Raw genomic sequence first — 27,437 nt, forward strand, 5'->3', positions numbered from 1 at the left:
TCCTAAATGATCCCAGTAAGATATTACAGCTTGTTGCTGAGATTTTATGACCTATATTGAGTAAAACATGCTTGCAAAGCTGTGTCATCAACACTCACAAGTATAAAACTGCTTTTTCAAAGTAATAATTTCTTATTTCAAGCATGAAAAAAAAATCATGACTTTGACACAATTGCGTCTCATATTAAAACAGATGACAGCCAAATGGACTTTGCTGTTTTATTTTCAATGAAACAATAGAAAATACGTACTCATATCGTAGTACAGTTATTAGTGAGAATATACTTATTTTAAGGTATTTTTGGGTTCATTGAGGTTAGCTAATTTTACTTGTTTTGGAAAGTCTTGACAAGCCAAATGTTCTTGTTCTATTGGCAGATAATTTTGCTTAGTTCAAATAAAATACCTCCAATTTTTGTATTTTTAATTCTTGTTTTTGAACATTGATTTTTTAGAGTGTGTAACGTGTCTAAAACAAATGAAACCATTGTAGCGGGTATGTGGCGGTTTAAGAAAACACACGTTGCTGTTCTAAACACATCGTTACTGCTCATCTTAACATAAGACTCAACAAACAGGAAATACTTAATGATGCCTTTAATGCATGCCTGCCCCAAGGTAATGTTGCAATTTTCATTGCAAACAAAAAAAGTATGTCTGGTAGAAAACACTCGTACGTAAAGTGATGCTCCACTGGTTTAAATGGAACTTATATATTGGGTTTCACTATGTAAAGCGGTTTTGAGTTGCTGGAGAAAAGCGCTATATACCGTATTTTTCGGACTATAAGCCGCACATACAATCCTATAATAAGTGTGACGAGTAGATGGCAGTCACACATAAGAGATATGTGTAAACTGCAAGATGACGCCAGGAAACAACATCAAAACTTTAAATGTTCCATTGAGAATATAGAACATTACACACGGCGCTCAAAAATATGTCAAAATATTTTTAGTACGACTTCGGTAAGCTATGAAGCCGCACCGCTTGATGGATTGTCGGCGCATTAAACATACGAGTATTATTATGGTGCGTTTATAAGGACTGCAACATGGCACCTATTAGCAGACATATTATCTGGCGTTTGCAATATTATGAAAAAACAACTTGTCTTACCTTCTGGTACCTGCTGATCTGTATTTGGGATCTGCATAAGTACTAAAAATTTGAGCGCATCCGCCATTGTGGTTTGTGCCGACCCCGTAGTCGATTAGCTTCTTCTTTTATTCTACCTTCTTATGTGGTATTCATCTTCCGCTGTTGCCATTTCTAATGTAAAGTAGCGTAAAGTTCTTACTTATATCTGTCAGTAAACTAGCTATCAAAACGCTAAAAACTGTAGTGGGTTTACATAATTCACCCACGGAACTTTAGTTATTAGAGGGTTCCGGTTGGACGGTTTTTCACGGGACACTGACCCCTTTAATGCGCCTTTTGTATGAAAATAGACCTGAATAGACCCGCTCATCGGCAGTGCGCCTTTTAACCCGGTGCGCTCTATGGTCCGAAAAATAGGGTAAATATTATTCACTTTACTTCACACTTTTTACAAAATGCTTTAGCTTAATGCTGAATATTGGCTTTGCTATATACACACGCTACTGACTAGCATTAGCAATTTTACATGGCGATTTCAACACCTCCAAATTTGGAATTGAAATCTACAACTAAAATGCATGTTACAATCAAGTGTGTGATAAGTAAAATACTTAGAGTACACACACATTGTAGGGTGCATTAAAATACGACCTGGCACATACAGCTTCATAAAGGCTACTTGCTAGCTTGGCAAGTCTATTATATAATACTGTCACGGTTGGGTCACATATTACTGCTTGGATCGTGGGAACACCGGGCAAAGCATGCAGGTAAGAATATGATTTATTCCTCATAAATCATATCAAATACAAAAATACAGTATACAAACAAAGAGACCAGCTAGCGCAACCAGTTCTTCCTCCAAGGGAATTTAAGGTACTGGTCAATCCCAAGTTCTTTCGAATGACATATAAGCTGAGTATGAATGATCACCAGAACAGAATAGGTATTTTGCAATTTATTCCAAAGCTTTGGGAGACCAACCTAAAAACAACACATTCAATCTGCATGGCCAAGTTGATCTAACCCTGTTACGGAAGCGCCTACTTCTTCAATATGCCCATAGCCCACACCCTCCCCAGATGTCATACACAAGTTCATTGTTCAGCTCAGGATGAGATAAAAAAGGAGCACTCTAACTCCCTACATTCCCAAGCTCAAGGTAACTCAAAGTGCATTAGCGGGCATACGAAGAAGAAAAAATAGAAAGAGGACAAATGGAAAACACTAGCTATTTCAAATATGACTATAGAAAGAAATAACTCTTAAATATGTATGTATATATATAATATATATATATATGTATGTATGTATGTATATATAATATATGTATGTATGTATATATGTATATATGTATGTATATATGTATGTATGTATGTATATATGTATGTATGTATATATATATATATATATATATATATGTATGTATATATATATATATATATATATATATATATATATATATATATATATATATATATATATATATATATCTCCTCCAGTACCTATCGGATCAAATGTGAAAGGTATTCATCTATATTAACAATAATTAAATATCTATAATATACTGTACATATTACAAAGCTCAAAATGAGAAGCACAATAACAATAAATTCCAGTGATACCTATTAAACTCTACCAAATGACTCTCCGACTCTCATTTGCTCTCACACGTCCCAGTTTCACGTCACACAGAATCTAAGAAAAAAAAAATAGCTGCACCTCTCGACAAAAAAGGATTATGAAACCAGATTTTTTTTTTGGCACTAAACAACACAATTCCAAATTTACAACTCGGTACTAAATATAAAACAGCCGGTAGGCAATGCCTATTTTAATGACCTCACATCACATTTGGGCCAATTTTATGTCTTTATTATATGATGAGTGCTGACGTACAAAGTAATTACAGCGTTTAACTGTCATTCAAGTGTGCCTCTTTTCACCTCCACTAATTATTATTGCAAATTAACACTCTGCTTGTTGCTTGTGTTCGGCCACCGCCCCCTCCTCCCTTCGCCCCCGAGGTCTGCTTCTATGAATAATAATCACGCTGTCCATGTCAAGCTAATGTAGAGCATTACACCACGGGGGTTTTGTTTACAGTCCACATAAGACCTGACATGACAATGAGGGCTGAGGGAACTTGAACCCATTCAAAAATCAGTGATTTGAGCCATACTGTACTCTAAATCAAAGACCAGTGCAACTACATCATCAAATAATGTATACTGTGAAGGTTTTGCAAGCTCCTTCTGATGTCATAATAAGCTGCTCCTCATGTTCCTTCCAATTGTCGCTCAGTTTTCAATTATAATAATTATGATATTAATGTCAATTAACTAAACCAGTGAAGTTGGCACGTTGTGTAATTCGTAAATAAAAACAGAATACAAGGATTTGCAAATCCTTTTCAACCTATATTCAATTGAATAGACTGCGAAGAAAATATATTTAATGTTTGAACTGAGAAACTTTTTTTTTTTTTTCAAATAATCTTTAACTAAGAATTTAATGGCAGCCACACTTTGCAAAAAAGTTGGCACAGGGGCATTGTTACCACTGTTACGTGGCCTTTCCTTTTAACAACACTCAGTAAACATTTGGGAACTTAGGAGACCAATTTTTGAAGCTTTTCAGTTGGAATTCTTTCCCATTCTTGCTTGATGTACAGCTTAAGTTGTTCAACAGTCCGGGGGTCTCCGTTGTGGTATTTTAGGCTTCATAATGCGCTACACATTTTCAATGGGAGACAGGTCTGTACTACAGGCAGGCCAGTCTAGTACCCGCACTTTTTTACTATGAAGCCACACTGTTGTAACACGTGGCTTGGCATTGTCTTGCTAAAATAAGCAGGGGCGTCCATGATAACGTTGCTTGGATGGTAACATATGTTGCTCCGAAACCTGTATCTACCTTTCAGCATTAATGGTGCCTTCACAGACGTGTAAGTTAATCATGCCTTGGGCACTAATACACCCCCATACCATCACAGATGCTGGCTTTTGAACTTTGCACCTATAACAATCTGGATGGTTCTTTTCCTCTTTGTGCCAGAGGACACGATATCCACAGTTTCCAAAAACAATTTGAAATGTGGACTCGTCAGACTACAGAACACTTTTCTACTTTGCATCAGTCCATCTTATATGAGCTCGGGCCCAGCGAAGCCAGCAGCGTTTCTGGCTGTTGTTGATAAATGGCTTTGGCTTTGCATAGTAGAGTTTTAACTTGCACTTACAGATGTAGCGACGGACTGTAGTTACTGACAGTGGTTTTCTGAAGTGTTCCTGAGCCCATGTGGTGATATCCTTTACACACTGGTGTTGGTTTTTGATGCTGTACCGTCTGAGGGATTGAAGGTCACGGGCTTAGCCGCTTATGTGCAGTGATTTTCCAGATTCTCTAAACCTTTTGATGATATGATACGGATGGTAGATGGTGAAATCCCTTAATTCCTTGCAATAGCTCGTTGAGAAATGTTTTTCTTAAACTGTTCAACAATTTGCTCACGCATTTGTTGACAAAGTGGTGACCCTCGCCCCATCCTTGTTTGTGAATGACTGAGCATTTCACGGAAGCTGCTTTTATACCCAATCATGGCACCCACCTGTTCCCAATTAGCCTGTTCACCTGTGGGATATTCCAAATAAATGTTTGATGAGCATTCCTCAACTTCCTCAGTCTTTTTGCCAGCTTTTTTGAAACATGTTGCAGGCATCAAATTCCAAATGAGCTAATATTTGCAAAAAATAACGTTTTCCAGTTGGAGCGTTAAGTATCTTGTCTTTGCAGTCAAATCAATTGAATATAGATTGAAAAGTATTAGCAAATCATTGTATTCTGTTTTTATTTACCATTTACACAACGTGCCAACTTCACTGGTTTTGGGTTTTGTACACCCTCACTACAAAAACAAACTACTGCTAATAATTTTGATTGGCCCTGTATCGTATAATTAAGGCAGAAAGCAGGCTGCAACAACATCAAAGTTCATCAAGGTACATACTGAATATGAATATGACATATTGTTAAATTTTGGTAACTGTTCCACCTATACACAGAATACGCCATTTTGCCTTATTAGTTATCTACACTATGAACTTCTTAACTTAGAGCAGTTTTGTTTGCACAACATTACAACATCTGAAGAGTCATGGCAGGAAATGACATAATAAACACTCCATGTTGATGTTAGCTTGCTGTACTTAAGCTCTAGATGTTGCAGTATTATCCTCCAATATGTACATATTGCATGTCCTCAATAATGTGTTTCATGAAGTGTTCAAACCAACATTATCATAAGGTCTTTTTAGGGGAACTAGGCTCCTTAAAATATTAATAAACCGCATAAATTATTTAATAATGTTTTATTCTAATTTTTTTACAAAATAGTGCTGGCATATGTAATGTCATTATTCATTATATGACTATAAATATGCATGTCAAGTCTCCCCTTGCTTCATAGTGTAAGTTTGAGATTAGCAATTCATCATTAGTGAATAATACTAATAAGATCATTTTTATAAATATTATAATTAGTGAATCTACTGGGGGTTAAGCCTCCCATGTTTTTGAACACTGCTGACACCTCTCTTTCAAACTTTAATTAAAGTTCCTTGAACGCACCACAGTTATGTGCAATGCGATGCAAAAGTGAAATAAACATAACTTTCTTCCATGCTGCCAAAAATATGTTTATCATATTTTTTTATATTTTTTTCATTGACCTCATCCCGGTTCCCGAATGTTGGTGCTGTGTGTGAACGCATCAAGGTGAGCTTTGTGTTGAGCACATGTTTTATGCTGGGTTTCCCACAACCAAGGGGAAATTGCAATTTTGCATGGGGGTGTAGGTTGTGTTACACAAACTATGACAGAAAATTGGATTTGATCTTAACTTTTATGATGTCATATTTTACAACTGACTGCTTTAAATAAAAGATGGATGGTTAAACCTTTTTTATTTATTAATAAAATATATTAATAAGCCTGCTAATCATTCTGTAATTGCAGACTACAAATCAGAACATATTTGAACAGAATATACACTTTATTTCAATCTACCAGAAAACATTTATTTAGATAGAAATAAATGGTAAATGGGTTATACATGTATAGCGCTTTTCTACCTTCAAGGCACTCAAAGCGCTTTGACACTATTTCCACATTCACCCATTCACAAACACATTCACACACTGATGGCGGGAGCTGCCATGCAAGGCCCTAACCACGACCCATCAGGAGCAAGGGTGAAGTGTCTTGCTCAAGGACACAACGGACGTGACTAGGTTTTAAATATCACAGATTACATTACAAAACATTTTTGACAAAGTATATTTGTAATGCAAGACCATTTTTTATGTTTTTTATGTAGTTAGACGGAGTGTGATGCGTAGCATTAGACGGAGTGTGATGCATAGCATTATTATTGTAAAGCCGAAGTATGAAATTGGTATGAGAAGAGGTGTCTTGACATGTTTTGATGAGGTCTTTGATTAAATAGTGACTCTAAAATGATAAATGATACATGGGTTGTACTTGTATAGCGCTTTTCTACCTTCAAGGTACTCAAAGCACTTTGACAGTATTTCCACATTCACCCATTCACACACACATTCACACACTGATGGCGGGAGCTGCCATGCAAGGCGCTAACCAGCAGCCATAAGGAGCAAGGGTGAAGTGTCTTGCCCAAGGACACAACGGACGTGACTAGGATGGTAGAAAGTGGGGATTGAACCCCAGTAACCAGCAATCCTCAGATTGCTGGCACGGCCACTCTACCAACTTCGCCACGCCGTCCCCACGACTCTAGACTTCCTTTATTGCATCTTACTAAAAATGTTACAATAACAATCTTCATGTTATGTTATCAATGCACTCCTCTGTAATGTAAACACAGACCTGAAGCTCCTCCCCTCTACAAGCGGCGAAGCGCACCCGCGGGCGTTCCTTCCAAAGATATTGTTTCATGGCGATCAAAGACAAAATAGTCTTGTCTTGTCAGGAAAACAACTTGCCATGGCTTTGGACATGAGATTTCCATAACGTTCCCCTTTTTTTGTGCATTTCTGCACGCTATTTTCCAGATTGTGGCTCAACCTGAACAGTAACTGAACATGATCACATTTTGTAAGTTATCATCATCATTTATTTTTATTCCTTTCATGAAAATGCATATATACAAGCCATGTACAGTTGACACTTTCATTGTTTTTTTGTTTCTTATACATTTCCAGTTACAGAATGGACTGAAGGGCCAAAAAGGAGTCAGTATTTATGCGCGCGTAAAAAAAATTGTGTCGTTAAAGCAACTTATAGTTAACGTGATATTATCTTTTGACAGCCCTAACATACATACATACATACATACATACATACATATATATATATATATATATATTACAGTACAGGCCAAAAGTTTGGACAGACCTTCTCATTTCAATGTGTTTTCTTTATTTTCATGAGTATTTACATCGTAGATTGTCACTGAAGGAATCAAATCTATGACACCTGTGAAGTGAAAACCCTTTCAGGTGACTACCTCTTGAAGCTCATCGAGAGAATGCCAAGAGTGTGCAAAACAGTAATCAGAGCAAAGGGGTGGTTATTTTTAAGAAACTAGAATATAAAACATGATTTCAGTTATTTCACCTTTTTTTGTTAAGTACATAACTCCACATGTGTTCATTCATAGTTTTGATGCCTATATGTGTGTGTGTGTGTGTGTGTGTGTGTGTGTGTGTTAGGGTTGTACGGTATACCGGCATTAGTATAGTACCGCAATACTCATGAATCATATTCGGTACTATACCACCTCTAAAAAAGTACCATATTTTTTGGTATCACATCTTCTTTCGTTTAAAAAAAACAAAACATTATGTTTATAAACTCAGGAAATATGTCCCTAGACACATGAGGACTTTGAATATGACCAATGTATGATCCTGTAACTACTTGGTATCGGATTAGTACCCGAATTTGTGGTATCATCCAAAACTAATGTAAATCATCCAAACAACAGAATAATTAGTGATTATTACATTTGAACAGAAGTGTGGATAGAACATGTTTAAAGAGAAAGTAAGCAGATATTAACAGTAAATAAACAAGTAGATTAATAATTCATTTTCTACCACTTGTCCTTAATAATGTTGACAAAATAATAGAATGGAAAATGACACAATATGTTACTGCATAAGTCAGCAGCTAAATTAGGAGCCTTTGTTTGCTTACTTACTAATAAAAGACAAGTTGTCTCGTATGTTCACTATTTTATTTAAGCACAAACTTGCAATAAGAAACATATGTTTAATATCCCGTAATATGTTTTTGTTAAAATAAAGCCAATAATGCATTTTTTTTGTGGTTCCCTTTATTTAGAAAAGTACTGAAAAGTATCGAAATACATTTTGGTACCGGTACCAAAATATTGGTATCGGGACAACACTAATGTGTATATAAATGTATATTTATGTATATACTGTATATATAGATAGATAAATAAACAAGTTTAATGAGTTATATTAAGAAATATCATGTTTGCACTTGCGCAATTCAACACATCTGAAAATTACGGTAAATGTTTCGACCCTTAAACCCAAAAATGTCCACGTCTGTAAGTGTCCATTGCCTGAAGCAAAGCAAGCGAGACGCCGCAATCTGCCTCTCCTCCTTGAGCAGCTGATTACTGCGCTGCGAAAGCAACTTTTTTCGACGGAAACCAATTATGTAGCCAGGAGGAGTAACCCTCTCTAGGGTTTAGTCTTAATTGGCCGTCACGCTTACATGGAAGAATGCAGCCGCCGCTACTCTTCACCACTCACCATGCCTCGCCTCGGTCTATTCATGAGACGTTATTGATACTGCTCAGCTGTATCAATAACATATGAAGGAGCATGGCTCTTCTCAGTCGCTGAGTTCAAAGCCCGTCTTTTGACATTTCTTGCTTAATTTCTCTCACCAGTACTGCCGCTTACTAACAACTTTACATCTCCTGCACGTATCGACAGGTCATTTGCATGTCTCTTACCCCAGTAGACATGGCACTATTGATTGTTTCAGTCTGTCATCCTGATGCAGTTGACAGAATCCACAGAAAAAACAAGCCCAAGTAAATGCTATTTGTATTCATAGGCGGCAATCTACATTTCTGCCAGTGGGTGCTCGGTGTGCGTGTAGTAGTGTTGTCCCGATACCAAAAGTATTTCGGTACTTTTCGGTACTTTTCTAAATAAAGGGCACCACAAAAAATGTCATTGTTGGCTTTATTTTCACAAAAAAATCTTACGGTACATTAAACATATGTTTCTTATTGCAATTTTGTCCTTAAATAAAATAGTGAACATACAAGACAACGTGTCTTTTAGTAATAAGTAAGCAAACAAAGGCTCCTAATTTAGCTGCTGACATATGCAGTAACATATTGTGTCATTTATCATTCTATTATTTTGTCAAAATTATTAAGGACAAGTGGTAGAAAATTAATTATTAATCTACTTGTTCATTTACTGTCAATATCTGCTTATTTTCTGTTTCAACATGTTCTATCTACACTTCTTTTAAAATGTATTAATCACTTATTCTTCTGTTGTTTGATACTTTACATTAGTTTTGGATGCTACCACAAATTTGGGTATCAATCCGATACCAAGTCGTTACAGGATCATACATTGGTCATATTCAAAGTCCTCATGTGTCCAGGGACATATTTCCTGAGTTTATAAACATAATATACATTTGAAAAAAATGAAAGAAGATTTTGTGATGTTAAAAAATATCGATGTAACATAGTAGTATCGACTAGATACGCTATTGTATTTGGTATCATTACAGAGGATGTTAGGTGTAGATCCACCAATGGGGTTTGTTTGTATTGTAGCGTCCCGGAAGAGTTGGTGCTGCAGGGAATTCTGGGAATTTGTTCTGTAGTGTTTATGTTGTGTTGCGGTGCAAATATTCTTTCAAAATGTATTTGTCGTTGTTGTTTAGTGTGGTTTCACTGTATGGCACTTATTTATGACCGTGTTGGCATTGTTCATACTGCCACCCTTAGTGTGACATGTATAGCTGTTGACTAAGTACGGTCTTTTTTCACTCGTGTCCAGTGTGTTCAAAGTCAAGATGATTGAGACAATAGTTCATCATCGGGCACAATGAAATGTTGGTTAAACTTTGTTAATAATAGACTATATAACATGTGAATGATTTACGATGTAAAACATACCAAGCTTGCCACAAAATTAACAAGAATTATATTTCAAAATGTATTTGAAAGATTGAGAGTTGCCACGTGTGTGCCCGTTCTCTGCGCCTATGTTTGTATTCACTTTATATGAATCTAAAATATAGCTTTGATTTATGTTTTATTTATATAGTTATTGCATTCCCAGCAGCAGCAGCAGACGGGTGTGTTCACAGATAAAGCCTTAAACGCCCACTCAACAATATACCGTCACACTTTTTTTTTTTTTCAAACGCTTGTAGAATTTATTGGGCATGAAGCTATGTATTCTCAGGAGTTCATTCAAAACAAAAAACAATGTGATTCAGTTTCACTTATGTGGAGCCAAACAACAACAGGAGATATCTCAAGGCTCTTTTCTCGCCGCATGCTTTTGTATCTTTGAAAAACCCCAACGAATGACTTATGAGGAAACGCAGTGGTGAGAAAAAACACTTATTGTAGGGTGACTATCTGCCTTGACAGGCCTAAAGAAATAAACAAGGTGAGGCAAAGATACAGGGGCGAGTATTGAGCAGTGGTGGGCCTCGGGGTTCCCACCGAGGCCTTCAGTGATGTCCGACTTCAATGATTACCTCTCAAAATAGCGTAATTTCTGTCCCCACATGACCATTGCTGGAGAAATACAATACAGAAACACATTTTCGCAATACTAGTTATTGAAACACAACAGTGTACAAAACGGGTTATTTTCTGGCGCATTCAAAAATCAATAAACCCGCATCAGCAATTAAAACATCTTATGTGGTACTGTCAAAATTTAAATTGCAAAAAACATATCAAACGTGAAAAAATAAAGAAATAAAACATTTGAACTCACAATTTGTAGCACCCATTCGATAAGTCTGTGGTACCGCTGATTTGAGTCGAAATGGCGGGCATTTTCCCATTTCATCGCCGACATCGTCTCACAAGATGTAGTTTCTCTTTAAATATCTTTCTTGAAAATGGCCTTGCAAATATACACTATATTGTCATAAGTATTTGGCCACCTGCCTTTACTGACATGTGAACTTCAAGTGCCATCCCATGGAATTGTCCAAAATGTTTTGGTATCCTGGAGCATTCAAAGTTCCTTTCACTGGAACTAAGGGGCCAAGCCCAACTCCTGAAAAACCAACTCAACACCATAATTCCTCCTCCACCAAATTTCAAACTCGGCACAATGCAGTCCGAAATGTACCGTTCTCCTGGCAACCTCCAAACCCAGACTGGTCCATCAGATTGCCAGATGGAAAAGTGTGATTAATCAGTCCAGAGAAGGCGTCTTCACTGCTCTAGAGCCCAGTGGCAACGTGCTTTACACCACTGCATCCAACGCTTTGCATTGGACTTGGTGACGTATGGCTTAGATTCTGCTGCTGGGCCATGGAAACCCAGCAGCAGCTCTCTGAAGCTCTCTGCGTACTGTACGTGGGCTAATTGGAAGGTCACATGAAGTTTGAAGCTCTGTAGCAACTGACTGTGCAGAAAGTCTTTGCACTATGCGCTTCATCATTCGCTGACCCCTCTGTCAGTTTACGTGGCCTACCACTTGGTGGCTGACTTGCTGTTGTTCCCAAACTCTTCACTTTTCTTATTATAAAGTTGACTTTGGAATATTTAGGAGCGAGGAAATTTCACGATTGGATTTGTTGCACAGGTGGCATCGTATGACAGTTCCATGCAGGAAATCACTGAGAGTGGCCTATTATTTCACAAATGTTTGTAGAAACAGTCTCCTCACCGGGCCAAGTGATTAGGACACCTGATTCTAGTCAGTTGGATGGGTGGCCAAATACTTTTGGCAATATAGTGTATATCTGCCACCTAATCAACGTTTTGTTCTCCTTCTTTATGGGTCAACACTTCCTGCTTGGATACTCACTTTGGAATGACTAGTGAGTATCCAATTACAGTCTCGTTAACATCAGGCTACCTAGATAGGCTACTGTCAACAACTTGTGATCTGATTGGCTATCGCAACTGTTTATCAACTATGTGTTCTCAAATTCATCCGCTAACGGTCCAAGTGAATATCCAATCACAGGACAATCCAGCACAATGTCACCTTAAACGTGAGGCCAGCTGGAAGGCCTTACTGACAACAACTTGTGATCTGATTGGCTATCACAACTGTCTATCAACTGTATGTATGTTCACTTACAGTGCACAGACGCCTGTAATGTTGATTCTGAAGGGTCCGGGCAGATTTTGTACAGCATGGCAACATAAGATAGCTGAATTCTGATTGGATAAAAACTCTAAACTAAAAACAGCACTGGAAGGAGCATACTATGACATGAAGAGAATATAAATACTTTTAGATATTTAGGGAAAGTAAATTAAAAAATAATTTTATCTTTAATTATGATCATGATTTCTGATTATGTTAGGCCAGCAGAGAAGGCCTTGCTGGCCCTTACGACACACGGGGTAAGATTGTCTCAATTAGAACTGTAATGCCACTCAAAAGATCACAAACCAATCCCAGTCTGAAAGGTGTAGGGCTATTTTGTTTCACTAGTGTCTTGTAGGTGTCAGTAATTTGCAAATTGAGGGTCAACAAAATACGTTACATGAATTTCCACCCCATTGCGAGTGGACTGTTACGGTACAAAATGTATCCAAAATGTTATGGATTCACATTGGTTGGGTAGTATTCTCTAACTACAAAAAGCAATGTCAGTAGAAATTGGATGTGAATACTGAAAAGCCAAATCCGGATTGAAATGCTAGCGGTAGCATGCTAGACAGATAGCGTCGGGAAACAAAAAATATGACTTAACAGTTAGCATCCGTCAAGTACAATGTTATATTTTCTCTGAGGTGTACACCTTGAAGAATAGTTTTAAAAAAGCTAACTAACTGTTAGTGTGCTAGCATGTGCCAAGTACCAAAATAGCATGCTAGGAATTGGCTAACATAGCATGACATAACATTTTGACTTCGGAATGTTTTGAATCTGTTTAGAAATGTGGGAAATGTTGTGGTTGGGAAATTGCCCATTCATTTCGAAAGGTAAAAGATGTCCCAGAAAATGTGGAATTCCTGGAAATATGGAGATGCTAGCGCGTCCTTTAGAGCACAAGTGTCAAATTCAAGGGCCGGGGGCCAGATTTGTCCCTCAACATCATTTTATATGGCCCGCTAACACCTGGAATTATGTGTCAATAAAGTACTTAATATGTTCTCACTAAATGTAATTGATTTTGACAGAAAAATATATGTACTGCTTGAAATTGCATACCTTTTAAAATTCAATAGTATCCAATATAGCAACAAATATTACAGTATATTATCATACTTTCCAAACATGTTTTTGTCTTAATAAAAATACATTCAAATACTTAACTTTACTGCAAACTACCGGTACCCATCAAATGAATAAAAATGACAATACATTTCACGATGTTCTTTACAGCATATTACTGTAAATTGAAAAAAAAAAAACTACCAGTTATTTGCGTTAAAATTCTGTTGACTGAGCTGCCAGTTAGACTGTAAAATCTACGGTTGTTGTTTGTAATGGTGTATTACTGTGTCTGGAAAGACGGTACATTTGTTTTTACGGCAGAACAACTGGCAGTTAAGTTGCCAGAATAAAAAAATAACTTGTACAGTTTTTCCATGAACAATATAATGTTTTAAAAAACAATGTTAATTGAACACAAACATTCTGGCAACTTAGCTGCCAGCTTTTTCCATAAACCCCCCCCCCCCCCCCCCCACCAAAAAAAACGGTAATGTTTTTCCATTTACTGTAAAATGTTGTAAAAAAATAAATACAATTAAAACATATTTTACAGCAACATTTTGGAAATGTAATGTTTTTACTGTAAAATCGACAGTCTACTTAAAACAATTTATATAATTAATAATGAAACCCAAAGGCAAATCCATACATTATTCGCTGTTACAAGCGGCCCTCTGATGGCAGCCATAACTGCCATGTGGCCCTCAATGAAAACGAGTTTGACATCCCTGCTTTAGAGCATTTACTCAATTATTTCCCAAATATAGTAAGAATATTAAGAATTTGCATATCCCAGTTCAGTATCTTAAGGAGGACGTATTATGGACAACTGATTTGAATTGCTTGTATACACATTTGGGTCTACGGAGCGTCTATCCACACAACAAGTGTGGAATTAATAGGGCTGTGACAAGATATTGTGTGAATAGAAAAGCCTTGACCACTTTTCTAGTCTTACACAAACATACGTCGTACAAGCAACTGTAGCTTTAAAGACAAACCATGACATTGCTTTTGTGGCTGCCAAACTGGAACACCACATTAAGTGCTCAGTCAAACAGGTATGAGATTATACAGACTTGCATCTAAAGTATCCAATACAAGCGCTCCAATAACGTGTAGATTGTCACTGAAGGCATCAAAACTATGACACCTGTGAAGTGAAAACCCTTTCAGGTGACTACCTCTTGAAGCTCTTCGAGAGAATGCCAAGAGTGTGCAAAGCAGTAATCAGAGCAAAGGGTGGCTCTTTTGAAGAAACTAGAATATAAAACATGTTTTCAGTTATTTCACCTTTTTTTAAGTACATAACTCCACATGTGTTCATTCATAGTTTTGATGCCTTCAGTGACAATTTACAATGTAAATAGTCATAAAAATAAAGAAAACGCATTTACATGAGAAGGTGTGTCCAAACTTTTGGCTGTATTTTAGTTTGTTTGAGATTGTCATTACTGCCACAATTGGAGGAAAAGTGTGTTACAACTGAGTCCCGCTGCTGCCCATACGGACCACAGCTGGGAAACAGGTATTTTTTTTGGTGGCCCTCCAAGAGGCGCTCACGGCCCAACAACAGTACAAAAGATCACTGTCATGTCAAAGCCAAAAGCCAAGGGGAGAAGCATTGTTGTTGGATTCACTGACTGACAGACCGCCACATTTGCTGCTGGAAGGATGATCTCTGTAATGTCTTGACTTCCAGATTAAACGTATTTTCCGGACCATAGGGCGTACAGGATTAAAAGGCGCACTGCCGATGAGCGGGTCTAGTCAGGTCTATAGGGGCGCATTAAAGTGGTCATATTATTTTATTTTTTTTCAAAATGTAAAACACTTCCTTGTGGTCTACATAACATGTGATGGTGGTTCTTTGGTCAAAATGTTGCATAGATTATGTTTTACAGATCATCTTCAAGCCGCTTTCTGACAGTCACTTCAGGATGCGCCGTTTTGTGGGCGGTCTTATTTACGTGGCTCACTTTTGGCAGCGTCTTCTCCCCGTCATCTTTGTTGTAGCGGTGTAGCGTGCAAGGACGGGAGTGGAAGAAGTGTCAAAAGATGGAGCTAACTGTTTTAATGACATTCAGACTTTACTTAAATCAATAACGGAGCTCACTAGTGCAATAACAACGCCGGAAATGTGTCCCGAGAAAAAACATCCGACCGGAACTCTCTAATAACTAAAGTTCCTTGGGTGAATAATGTAAACTCACTACACCGGTATGTTTTAGCGCTTTCATGGCGAGTTTACTGACAGATATAAGTAAGAACTTTACACTACTTTATATTACAAATGGCAACAGTGTAGGATGAATGTCCCGTAACAAGAACATAGAAAAAAGAAGAAGCTTATCAACTACGGTGTCTCCACGGACTACAATGGCGGACGAGCGCACATTTTCAGGACTTATGCAGGTCCCAAATACAAATCAGCGGGTACCAGAAGGTAAGAAAAGTTGTTTTTGCATAATATTGCGAAACAAAACGCCAGATAATGTCTTACCTTATACACACACCATAATAATACTCGTATGTTGAAGCACAATACAATCCATCAAGCAGTGCGGCTTCATAGCTTACCAAAATACGTACTAAAACATTTTGATGGATTTTCAAGCGCCGTGTGTAATGTTCTATATTTTCAATGGAACATCTAAAATGTTAATGTTGTTTACTTGAGTCATATTGCAGTCTACACGTATCTCTTATGTGTGACTGCCAGAGGTGTGGACTCGAGTCACATGACTTGGACTCGAGTCAGACTCGAGTCATGAATTTGATGACTTTAGACTCGACTTGACAAAATGTAAAGAGACTTGCAACTCGACTTAGACTTTAACATCAATGACTTGTGACTTCACTTGGACTTGAGCCTTTTGACTTGACATGACTTGCTACTTTCCCCAAAACCCAAAGCTTAAAAAGTTATTTGGGAGCGCTCCGTATCTTTCATTTTGTACGTGTCTGTCTGTCTATCAGCGTGTGTGCTGCTTGTCAGCTGGTGTGCTGTCAGTACAACAGCCAATCAAATTAGTTATACGTTGTTTTCATCACACAGCATTCATCCAATCAAATTGCAGGACAACCACCGAACAAGAGTTGTCAAACAATGCGGCAAAGAGAAACAATTATGCCAAAGTTGGTTTCGTTTGGGTATAAAAACTACGACTTGGTCAACAAAAAACGAATTGCGTATGCAAATCACGCAGTTCGAATATTACAGACGGAGACGCAACAACTTCCAACTTCGTTCGACATTTGAAGTTGCCCAAAGAAGGGTAAGTTTTGAATGTAAGATAACGTTTATTGGCTAAGTAACATGACTTTTATTTGCTGTGTAATCAGTGAGGCTGTAAACTCACTGCTAACGTTATTACCATAGACATGTTTTAAGGGTACGCAGCATCGAGCGCTACTGCCTACTGGCGCAGACGAGACGCGGGGCCGCCATCTTGGAGTGGTGATCCGCTCCGCTCAGTGCAATTCATTTGTCAGGAGCAATGAACTGTCAGCGCATTTAATTCATTTTACCTCACTGAATACCACTGATTTTCACACGTTTTTTTGTCATACGTGTAGCTATGATAACGGACACATGTTTTGGCAAGTTTTATTATTCATAGTTTGCTTAACAGTAATATAATATTCTTATACGCTATAAGTGACCAGACGTCCGAGATCAAAACTGGGAATATAATCCCAGAGAAGGGGGAAAAAACGGTAAGCTATTTTTAAATTGAAGAAACAATATGATTAGGTTATATATACATGCGTATATCCTACATAAACAATGTATGAATACATTAGATATCTATATATCCTAGGGACCTATAGACTGTATCTCTGTTGCTGCAGCAGCAGAGAGTTTATTCTGTCTTGACACTTTGTATTGATATTTTGTATTACATTCTTCCCTTAAATGATAATGTTTACAGTGATTGTTATGTATGTATTTTTTATGTATGTCGCTTTGGATAAAAGCGTCTGCCAAATACTTAAACATATATAAACACCTGAAAGTCTTTATATCAGCTAAAACCAAATGCTGTTTTACCCAACAATGTTAGTATTAGAATATTGTTACTTGAAGACTTATTCCTGGTTACAATTATACTATTAAGAAAGTATTGTCTTATATTTTGCCTAAAATGAGAATGCATCATAATCAGTGGCGGCTGGTGAATTTTGTTTTAGGTGGGGCTGAAAGTTTGTAAACCAAACCCCTGTAGGGGCGTCATCCTCCCCCAGAAGATTTATTTGTGATTTTCACATACAAATATTGAAGATCTTTGCTCCTTCTCAACTCTGTGGTAATATTATTTTCATAAAATACAACCAATAGTATGTTAATGTTTGTTTTTGCAAATGTGTTTATTCTGTAAAGGAATGAGTTAAATGTTTAAAATTGTTTAAACTATTAAAATTACTGTTAATAGTGCTGTTATGAATTGCAATGTCAGCACTATTTTTTTTCTTGCAATTTCAAATGCACTTGTTTTAATAAATAAATACAGCGTTTTAAAAGCATACACAATCTGTGTAAAAATATTAGTCTGTGGTTAAAAGGACCTGAAAGGACTCGAAACTCAAAATGCAGGACTTGTGACTTGACTTGAGACTTTCCAGTCTTGACTTTGGACTTGACTCGGGACTTGCCTGTCTTGACTCGGGACTTGACTTGAGGGCAAAGACTTGAGACTTACTTGTGACTTGCAAAGCAATGACTTGGTCCCACCTCTGGTGACTGCCATCTACTGGTCACACTTATCATTTCACCATGTTCCAAATAAAATAGCTTTGAGGTCGGTAAGCACAACCAAAGTTATTCCGTATATTAGGGCGCACCGGGTTATAAGGCGCACTGTCGAGTTTTGAGGAAATGAAAGGATTTTAAGTGTGCCTTATAGTCCTAAAAATATGGTAGACGTAAAGGATCCACACATGACGTCCGACAGCTACTGTAATACAACCAATGGTAGTAGGGTAAACAGTTGCTCATTTGCATAAAGCAGAACAAGTACCGACTGAAACCATCTGCTCCGAACAGTATTGTTTAGAGGTTTTTTTTGTTGTTTTTTTTTTAAAGTAAACTGTAATTCTTGATGGAAACACGTTACAAACTAATTTAATCTGTGTAATAATTGCATTAGCTGTCTGCTCCAAACCTACACCTGTTTTTTATGCAGGTAATCAATATAACAGCACCTCCTGCCACTTATTTATGATTAATTTGCATGAAAAAACACCTGGGATGACTTAAAAGTAGATGTGTTGTAAAAAATAATAAAATTGCTCATCTTACCAGTTATTGTTGTTAACAGCCGTCTTGGGCAATACAACTTAATGACTAGTCGTAATCCAAACGGTCAGGAAAGTTGCGCTAATGAAGTGTTTATTGAAGTGATGCTTGCTTAATAATGCATGCATGCACAGCCAACTTTCCCTAATGGATGCTCTTTATTTTTAAGAATGTAATAATGTGAATTGAATTGTTTCATTTTACACCTGTCTTAGTGTTGATATGCAGACCATAGTTGTCGGAGGTTTGCGCTCCTCTGAATGCCTTTGTAGTAGGGTTGTACGGTATACCGGTATTGGTATAGTACCACGATACTAATGAATCATATTCGGTACTATACCGCCTCTAAAAAGTACCGGTCCCCCCGGCCCCGTCATCGTCACGTCGTGTCATTGTTGGTTTTACGAGCAGAGGAGCATGTTCGGCAGTGCACAATTACAGAGTACTTACCAGCAGTAGACAGAAAAGGGAGAACGGACGCATTTCGGCTTAAAAACTAACGATAAAGGTGAAGCTATGACACTGAACCACCCTCAGGAAGAGGTGCTTTAAGACATGGCTAGCTAGCTAATGGCTATAGTCTAGCTACTTCTAAATAACTAATCCTCACCTCCATGGCGACAAATAAAGTAAGTTTCTTACAAGTATCATCCCTGCAGGACGAAGAATAGCTAAACATGCTTCACTACACACCGTAGCTCACCGGCGTCAAAATGTAAACAAATCTCCACCTGACATCCACTGTAATGATACCAAGTACAGCAGCGTATCTAGTCGATACTACTATCGATATTTTTTAGTGTCACAAAATATTTTTTCGTTTTTTATTTATTTATATGTTTATAAACTCAGGAAATATGTCCCTGGACACATGAGGACTTTGAATATGACCAATGTATGATCCTGTAACTACTTGGTATCGGATTGGTACACACATTTGTGGTATCATCCAAAACAAAAGAACAACAGAAAAATAAGTGATTATTACATTTTAACAAAAGTGATAGATAGAACATATATTTTTTACATGATATAACATAGCATCAGATAGAGCTGAAAAAATGCTGCTATAGAAAACAACAAACTGGCGCGTTGATGTTGTTTGGAGAAAAGTGTTGAACCATCCATAAAGAATGCAATTGTGTATTTTATTACTATGGCCAGGAGCGCTCATATATTCATAGAGCACTCGGTCTACCCCGGATTGGCGCCTTGCTGTTCTTCTCCCAGAAGAATACGCTGTGTGAGAACCCATTTTTTCTCGCTCCTGCACACATTAGCCATAGATTGCATGTCTGTGTGAAAAAAACATTTCCGCCGCCTCAATATTTCCGGAAAAGAGGGGAATGGTGGGAGAGTTCTATAACACCGCTCTCATGTGCAAATAGCTTAGAGCGCTAATGTACTCACCGCCACCTTGCTCTCCATCTGGCATGGATCGCTGTCACTCTCCTTGACAAAAGACCGCACACAAAGGAGCCGTGTTAGCGACCGGACGCCCACCGATTTCATGTTGGTTGACGGTCGTCACGGGAGCAGCGCCGTGTGAATGGCAGGCAGAGGTTGGAGGTGATAGAATGTTAGATGGGCACTTCTGAGGCTATTTCTTTCCTGTTTAATTGGAATATGTCTTCTGTTCACAGCTCAGGGAGTCATGCTTTACTGTGTTCCCAACAGAAACATCTTAGAGGAGAATGCTGCTAAAGCCCTGTACATTTAAAGTACCAATGATTGTCACACACACACTAGGTGTGGTGAAATCACCCTCTGTATTTGACCCATCACCCTTGATCACCCCCTGGGAGGTGAGGGGAGGAGTGAGCAGCAGCGTCGGCCACGCCCGGGAATCCTTTTGGTGATTTAACCCCCAATTCCAACCCTTGATGCTGAGTGCCAGCCTGTAAACAAATATGAAGTGAAGTGAATTACATTTATATAGCGCTTTTCTCTAGTGACTCAAAGCGCTTTTACATAGTGAAACCCAATATCTAAGTTACTTTTAAACCAGTGTGGGTGGCACTGGAAGCAGGTGGGTAAAGTGTCTTGCCCAAGGACACAACGGCAGTGACTAGGATGGCGGAAGCAGGGATCGAACCTGGAACCCTCAAGTTGCTGGCACGGCCACTCTACGCTATACCACCCCAATTCAAGCACACTCAGCACGGGGGTCCAAACTTGTTCCAATGACGAGCGAGTCAGAGCTTTTTTTTCTCCTGTCACTGACACACACCTGACATCAAAAAACCGGTGAGAAGCAGCAATTAAAAAAAAAAAAAAGATGATTAGATTTTTTGAACCAGATTAATCTCACTTTTAAATTTGAATGAGTAATATTTAATGATTAAAGACCCCAATATTTTGACACAAATGCAATTTTATTGTGAAAATATCATACAGGAACATTTTAATGGCATTCACGTAATTTTTGTTCTCAAAAACTTAGTAATAGTTTTATCCGTCCAGGTTTATATTAACGTTAACTTTGCCAGCGAGCACAACAGTCGGAGTCTCCTCACTCATCTTTGTACTGGCGTATCCATCGGCCTGATTCCTAACCATATAACGACCCATGCCGCCTTTCAGGTAACCATCCACGGTTAGGTAAAGGAACATGTTTGGTCAAAATAGATTGACCTGTGTATCTACTGCACATTATTGTTATTTTTGTGATTAATTACAAGAGGTAACGCGTTGTTTTTGACAACCCTAATATATATATATATATATATATATATATATATATATATATATATATATATATATATATATATATATACGGTATATAGGTATATACATTAGGTCAGGAAAACACACGGAGGCTATTTCATCCCTACAAGCCTGTTTCGCAAGTTTCCCTGTTCTTCAGGGGAGTCTTCAGGGGTAAAACTCCCATGAAGAGCAGGGAAACCTGCGAAACAGGCTTATAGGGATGAAATAGCCTCCGTGTTGTTTTTTCTGACCTAACATACAGTATTTCCGCAGTAACCTAGACTATTTGTGTACATATATATATATATATATATATATATATATATATATATATATATATATATATATATATTAGGGATGTCCGATAACGGCTTTTTTGCCGATATTCCGATATTGTCCAACTCTTAATTACCGATACCGATATCAACCGATACCGATATATACAGTCGTGGAATTAACACATTATTATGCCAAATTTGGACAACCAGGTATGGTGAAGATAAGGTCCTTTTTAAAAAAAATAATAAAATAAGATAAATAAATTAAAAACATTTTCGTTAAATAATAAAGAATCATGTGTGCTTACGGACTCTATCCCTTGCAGACTGTATTGATATATATTGATATATAATGTAGGAACCAGAATATTAATAACAGAAAGAAACAACCCTTTTGTGTGAATGTGTGTGAATGAGTGAAAATGGGAAGGGAGGTTTTTTGGGTCGGTGCACTAATTGCAAGTGTATCTTATGTTTTTTATGTTGATTTAAAAAATAAAAAAAATAAATAAATAAAACGATACCGATAATAAAAAAAACAATACCGATAATTTCCGATATTACATTTTAAAGCATTTATCGGCCGATAATATCGGCTGGCTGATATTATCGGACATCTCTAAAATATATATATATATATATATATATATATATATATATATATATATATATATATATATATATATATATATATATATATATATATATATATATATTAGTTGAGGTTCCTGTGGTTTGTCCGTTATACAGTGCTCAGTACCGGGGTAGAGCGGAATATACTGTACGTTAGGTCAGAAAAAAAAACTACGGAGCCTATTTCATCCCTACAAGCCTGTTTCGCAGGTTTCCCTGCTCTTCAGGGGAGTTTTACCCCTGAAGACTCACATGAAGAGCAGGGAAACCTGCGAAACAGGCTTGTAGGGATAAAATATATACATACAAATGTTTGTATCCATCTATCTATCTATCTATATATATATCTCGCAGAAAGCGTAATCTGCATCGGCATCGCATTTGGAAAAGACGAGCCACACTTTAGAGTGTTTTCTATTTGCCATGGTTGGGTTTTTGTCATGAAACACTTATGAAGTTGCAGGATTACTAAGAGCATGTCTTTTTCGAAATCGTCTGTTTTCCTCTCAAGTGCTAGCAAGTACTCGCCAATTCAAACAGACGTGACGTCACGCGCAACCAAGGCATCGAAACATGGCAAGGCTGGATCTTAGGCGAATCGGTGCCCGGTAGTACCGGCTGCTTTCGGTCTGTGACAAAGCATGATCATAATTTAAGACATTCTCATATTGTAAATATAGTTAAACTTGATGTATAGTTTAGTGCTTTTATTTTGAAGCCGGAAAAGTGTGTGATTGGTTTGAGAAAGTGTTTTGACATGTTTTGATGTTGGATCGACTGTCTGCAATAAAAATTTAAAAAAGTCATTTTGACTTCCTGCCAACCGTCTTTCATTTATGTTGAGCTTTTGTGTCATCTTATTTACTAAATTAGTTACATTAACAATGTAAATGTTATGTTATCACTGCACCTTAACCGTAATCTGAACACGGAAGTGAAGCACCACCCACCTCTGAATGATGCGCACAGCAGGCGTTTACTGCAGGGATGTCGCCTCTTCTCACAGCGAAAAGAGTAATTTGTTGTCGGGAGAACAACTTGCCATGGCTGATATTTCCTTAAGGTAGCCTTTCCTATGTCTATTTCTTCTCGCTTGTGGTTTATCAGCAGCAAGTGAACTGCAGCTAAGTTCCCCCTACTACGTCTCGGCCCGAGGGTAAAAAGGATGTTTGTGCGTTAATCGCCCGTTAAAAATATTAGTGCCGTTATTTAAATGTATGACAGCCCTAATATATATACACTACCGTTCAAAAGTTTGGGGTCACCCAAACAATTTTGAGGAATAGCCTTCATTTCTAAGAACAAGAATAGACGGTCGAGTTTCAGGTGAAAGTTCTCTTTTTCTGGCCATTTTGAGCGTTTAATTGACCCCACAAATGTGATGCTCCAGAAACTAAATCTGCTCAAAGGAAGGTCAGTTTTGTTGCTTCTGTAACGAGCTACACTGTTTTCAGATGTGTGAACATGATTGCACAAGGGTTTTCTAATCATCAATTAGCCTTCTGAGCCAATGAGCAAACACATTGTACCATTAGAACACTGGAGTGATAGTTGCTGGAAATGGGCCTCTATACACCTATGTAGATATTGCACCAAAAACCAGACATTTGCAGCTAGAATTGTCATTTACCACATTAGCAATGTATAGAGTGTATTTCTTTAAAGTTAAGACTAGTTTAAAGTTATCTTCATTGAAAAGTACAGTGCTTTTCCTTAAAAAATAAGGACATTTCAATGCGACCCCAAACTTTTGAACGGTAGTGTGTGTATATATATATGTATATATTAGGGCTGGGCAACGATTAAAAATTTTAATCATAGTTAATCGCACTATTTCTCTGATTAATCACGATTAACTGCATTGTATATGTAAAACCCAATAATGAATTAAAAAGTAGTGTGTAGTGCACCTTTATTGGAATATTCTCCCATATGAACAAAAGTGCCAAAACATTTGGTGTGCAAACACAATTTAAATCAGTACTTGTTAAACAGTAGCAGTTAAATAGCATATTTTATGAAAATCAACTCAAATAATGTCAATACAAACATTCAAGTTTATTGCCACTGCCAGGGTATTTAAGTTATCCTGTTTGTTATGGAAAATAAATATAATATACATACAAATCCTTGAGCCACAATCAATAACATCCGAACAGGCAATTTCTGAGGTAACAGCAGAAACATTTTCCTCTAATTTTCCTTTCCATAATGCCTCTCCTCTGTTTTCATTATAGACAGAACATGTGAATGCAGCACCCACCTTTCATCAATATAATGCACTGTAACTCCGAGGTAATTATGCTTACCGATTGATGTCCAGTAGTCCCCACTGAGAGCAACTACAGCTGCACGTTGTGAAGTTGTCACTTTTACAGTCCTCTCCTTTTCATACAACTCGTGTATTCTTGGTGCGTCTTGATGGCGGCTCATACGTGCTGTCACTTGTTGCGATGGCGGGCGTCTTCCACAACACTAATGGGCCTACAGTCTGTAACTATCCACTTCGCTATGGCATTTGTTAGCTTCTCTTGCTCTGGTTTATCTATATTTCTCCCGCACGCTGCATTTAACGTAGTCTGCCGAAGCCTGGCTCCACTTTCTGCTTTGTTGAATGGTTTGCTCGCATCAACAGTGTGCTTCGCGTTAAGGTGATATTTTAGACTGGAAGTACTCCTGTGATAAGAAAATTCAGCTTGGCAGTGGCTACAAACAACTTTGCTTCTGTCAATTCCGCCGCCTAAAAGTACTTCATAATGAAAATGACCCTGTAAAAGTTCTGTTGAGCTACCCTTCTTCTCCATGCTTGTTTTGTTTTCTTCCGCGTTCTCCTTCCTTTTCCGCAGGAGACAGCAACAGGCGTTAACAAAATAAAAGCATGTAAAAAAAAAACATATGCAATAACGCGCGATAAAATATTTGTCGGCGTTAATAGATTGATGAGTTAACTCAAAATTAACGCATTAACTTGCCCACCCCTAATATATATATATATATATATATATATATATATATATATATATATATATATATATATATATATATATCCATATATACTGTATATATATATCCATATATATATTTAGAATAATAAATTAATATACATTTAAATGAAATAACATCTATGTGAAAAGTCAATTAAAATTTTCAAACAATATTGGAGAAACGAAAGACTTGAACTAAAGTCAAATGCAATAAATTAGGTTGGTAAACAGTTACAGAGGTGAGTTAGCAGAAGAATGAAAAACATTTATGTATCTACTAAAAAGGTCAGAATAAGGCAAAACATTATTTTCTCCATGTCTTCCAATTGGTCCATTTGGCCCTGCTTGGGTTCAAGTCCAGGTTCGTAAAGCCCGACTTGCAAACCCCCCCGTTGTTGATAGATTGATCTTGGTTTTGTTGAATCCAGAGGGATTTTTGTTGTGGAATTTCAAATTAGAATGTGAATACCATTTTTTTTAAAAAGGCCTTGCAACAAGGTAAGATTATGTTATTATATTTTTGAGTCCGCTATGTAATGCAAATGTGCTCAGGTGGCCTGACGCTGATGCACAGATGGGAGCTGCATTATGATGATGTCGTCCAGACGGCTTTTACGTTTATGAGTCCCACACTTTGTACATGCTTATGTTTTATTGGTCTAAGCTTGACTTCACTAAATACCAACAGGCCCTTCCCAAAAAGGTTACTGTGCTGTAAACCTGTGTGATTTTTCTAATCTCATGGCCCTAAACTCTCCGCCTCAGGTGTTGTCTTTCATTACCGCGCTCCTCCTGACCGTTATGCCTTGTCCTTTGCCGACGCCAAGAGGGTGTGCGTGGAGAACTCGGCAACCATCGCAACACCCGGTCAGCTGCAAGCCACCTTCGCAGATGGCTACGAAAACTGTGACGCAGGTTGGCTGTCGGACCAGACTGTACGGTGAGCCTCTTCCTTTCCTTACCATACTACAACTGGGACATAATGGTCAATGATATGGTGTCTTTACAACTGAAATTACTGTTTTTAATGAAAAAGGCAAAACATGTTCAGGAGGTTATGATGCAACTTAAGTTGACCATCTATAAACTAATAGAAAATGGATACATGGAAGGCAATACTAACAGCTGGGAGTTTTGCTGCGGTTATCATCATTACCATTTATTGTTACATCCCTGCAATACAGTTTTTTTTTTGCCAGTGAAAAATCGAAACACCTTGCCTTACAAAGACAGTACCGTATTTTCCGGACCATAGGGCGCACCGGACTATAAGGCGCACTGCCGATGAATGGTCTATTTTCGATCTTTTTTCATATATAGGCGCACCAGATTATAGGGCGCATAAAAGAAGTCATATTTATTTTTTTCTAAATTGAAAACACTTCCTTGTGGTCTACATAACATGTAATGGTGGTTATTTGGTCAAAATGTTGCATAGATTGTTTTACAGATCATCTTCAAGCCGCTTTCTGACAATCGCTTCCGGATGCACCGTTTTGTGGGCGGTCTTATTTACGTGGCTCACCTTCGGCAGCGTCTTCTCCCCGTCATCTTTGTTGTAGCGGTGTAGCGTGCAAGGGTGGGGAGTGGAAGAAGTGTCAAAAGATGGAGCTAACTGTTTTAATGACGTTTAGCCTTTATTTAAATCAATAACGGAGCAGCATCTCCTCATCCTTAGCTCACTTGTGCAATAAAAACACTGGAAATGTGTCCCGTGAAAAACTGTCCGACCGGAACTCTCTAATAACTAAAGTTCCTTGGGTGAATAATGTAAACTCACTACACCGGTATGTTTTAGCGCTTTCATGGTGAGTTTACTGACAGATATAAGTAAGAACTTTATGCTACTTTATATTAGAAATGGCAACAGTGGAGGGTGAATGTCCCATAACAAGAAGATAGAGAAAAAGAAGGAGCTTATCGACTACGAGTCGGCACAGACTACAAAGGT

General features: G+C 37.7%; 1 protein-coding gene across 15 annotated transcripts in view; it reads left to right on the forward strand.

Annotated features, from left to right (window-relative positions):
* ncanb (neurocan b) overlaps positions 1-27,437 on the forward strand; it is a 567,283-nt gene that overhangs the window by 279,090 nt on the left and 260,756 nt on the right. For 14 of the 15 annotated variants that reach the window (XM_062039081.1, XM_062039087.1, XM_062039082.1 and 11 more), the window contains one exon: positions 26,252-26,426. In XM_062039081.1, coding sequence (XP_061895065.1) covers positions 26,252-26,426 — 175 coding nt within the window. Of the gene's footprint in view, positions 1-7,137; positions 7,237-26,251; positions 26,427-27,437 lie in introns of those variants that run through there. The other variant, XM_062039089.1, reaches the window with a different exon arrangement.

This window comes from Entelurus aequoreus, linkage group LG27, assembly GCF_033978785.1.
Source record: "Entelurus aequoreus isolate RoL-2023_Sb linkage group LG27, RoL_Eaeq_v1.1, whole genome shotgun sequence".
Taxonomy (NCBI): Eukaryota; Metazoa; Chordata; class Actinopteri; order Syngnathiformes; family Syngnathidae; genus Entelurus; species Entelurus aequoreus.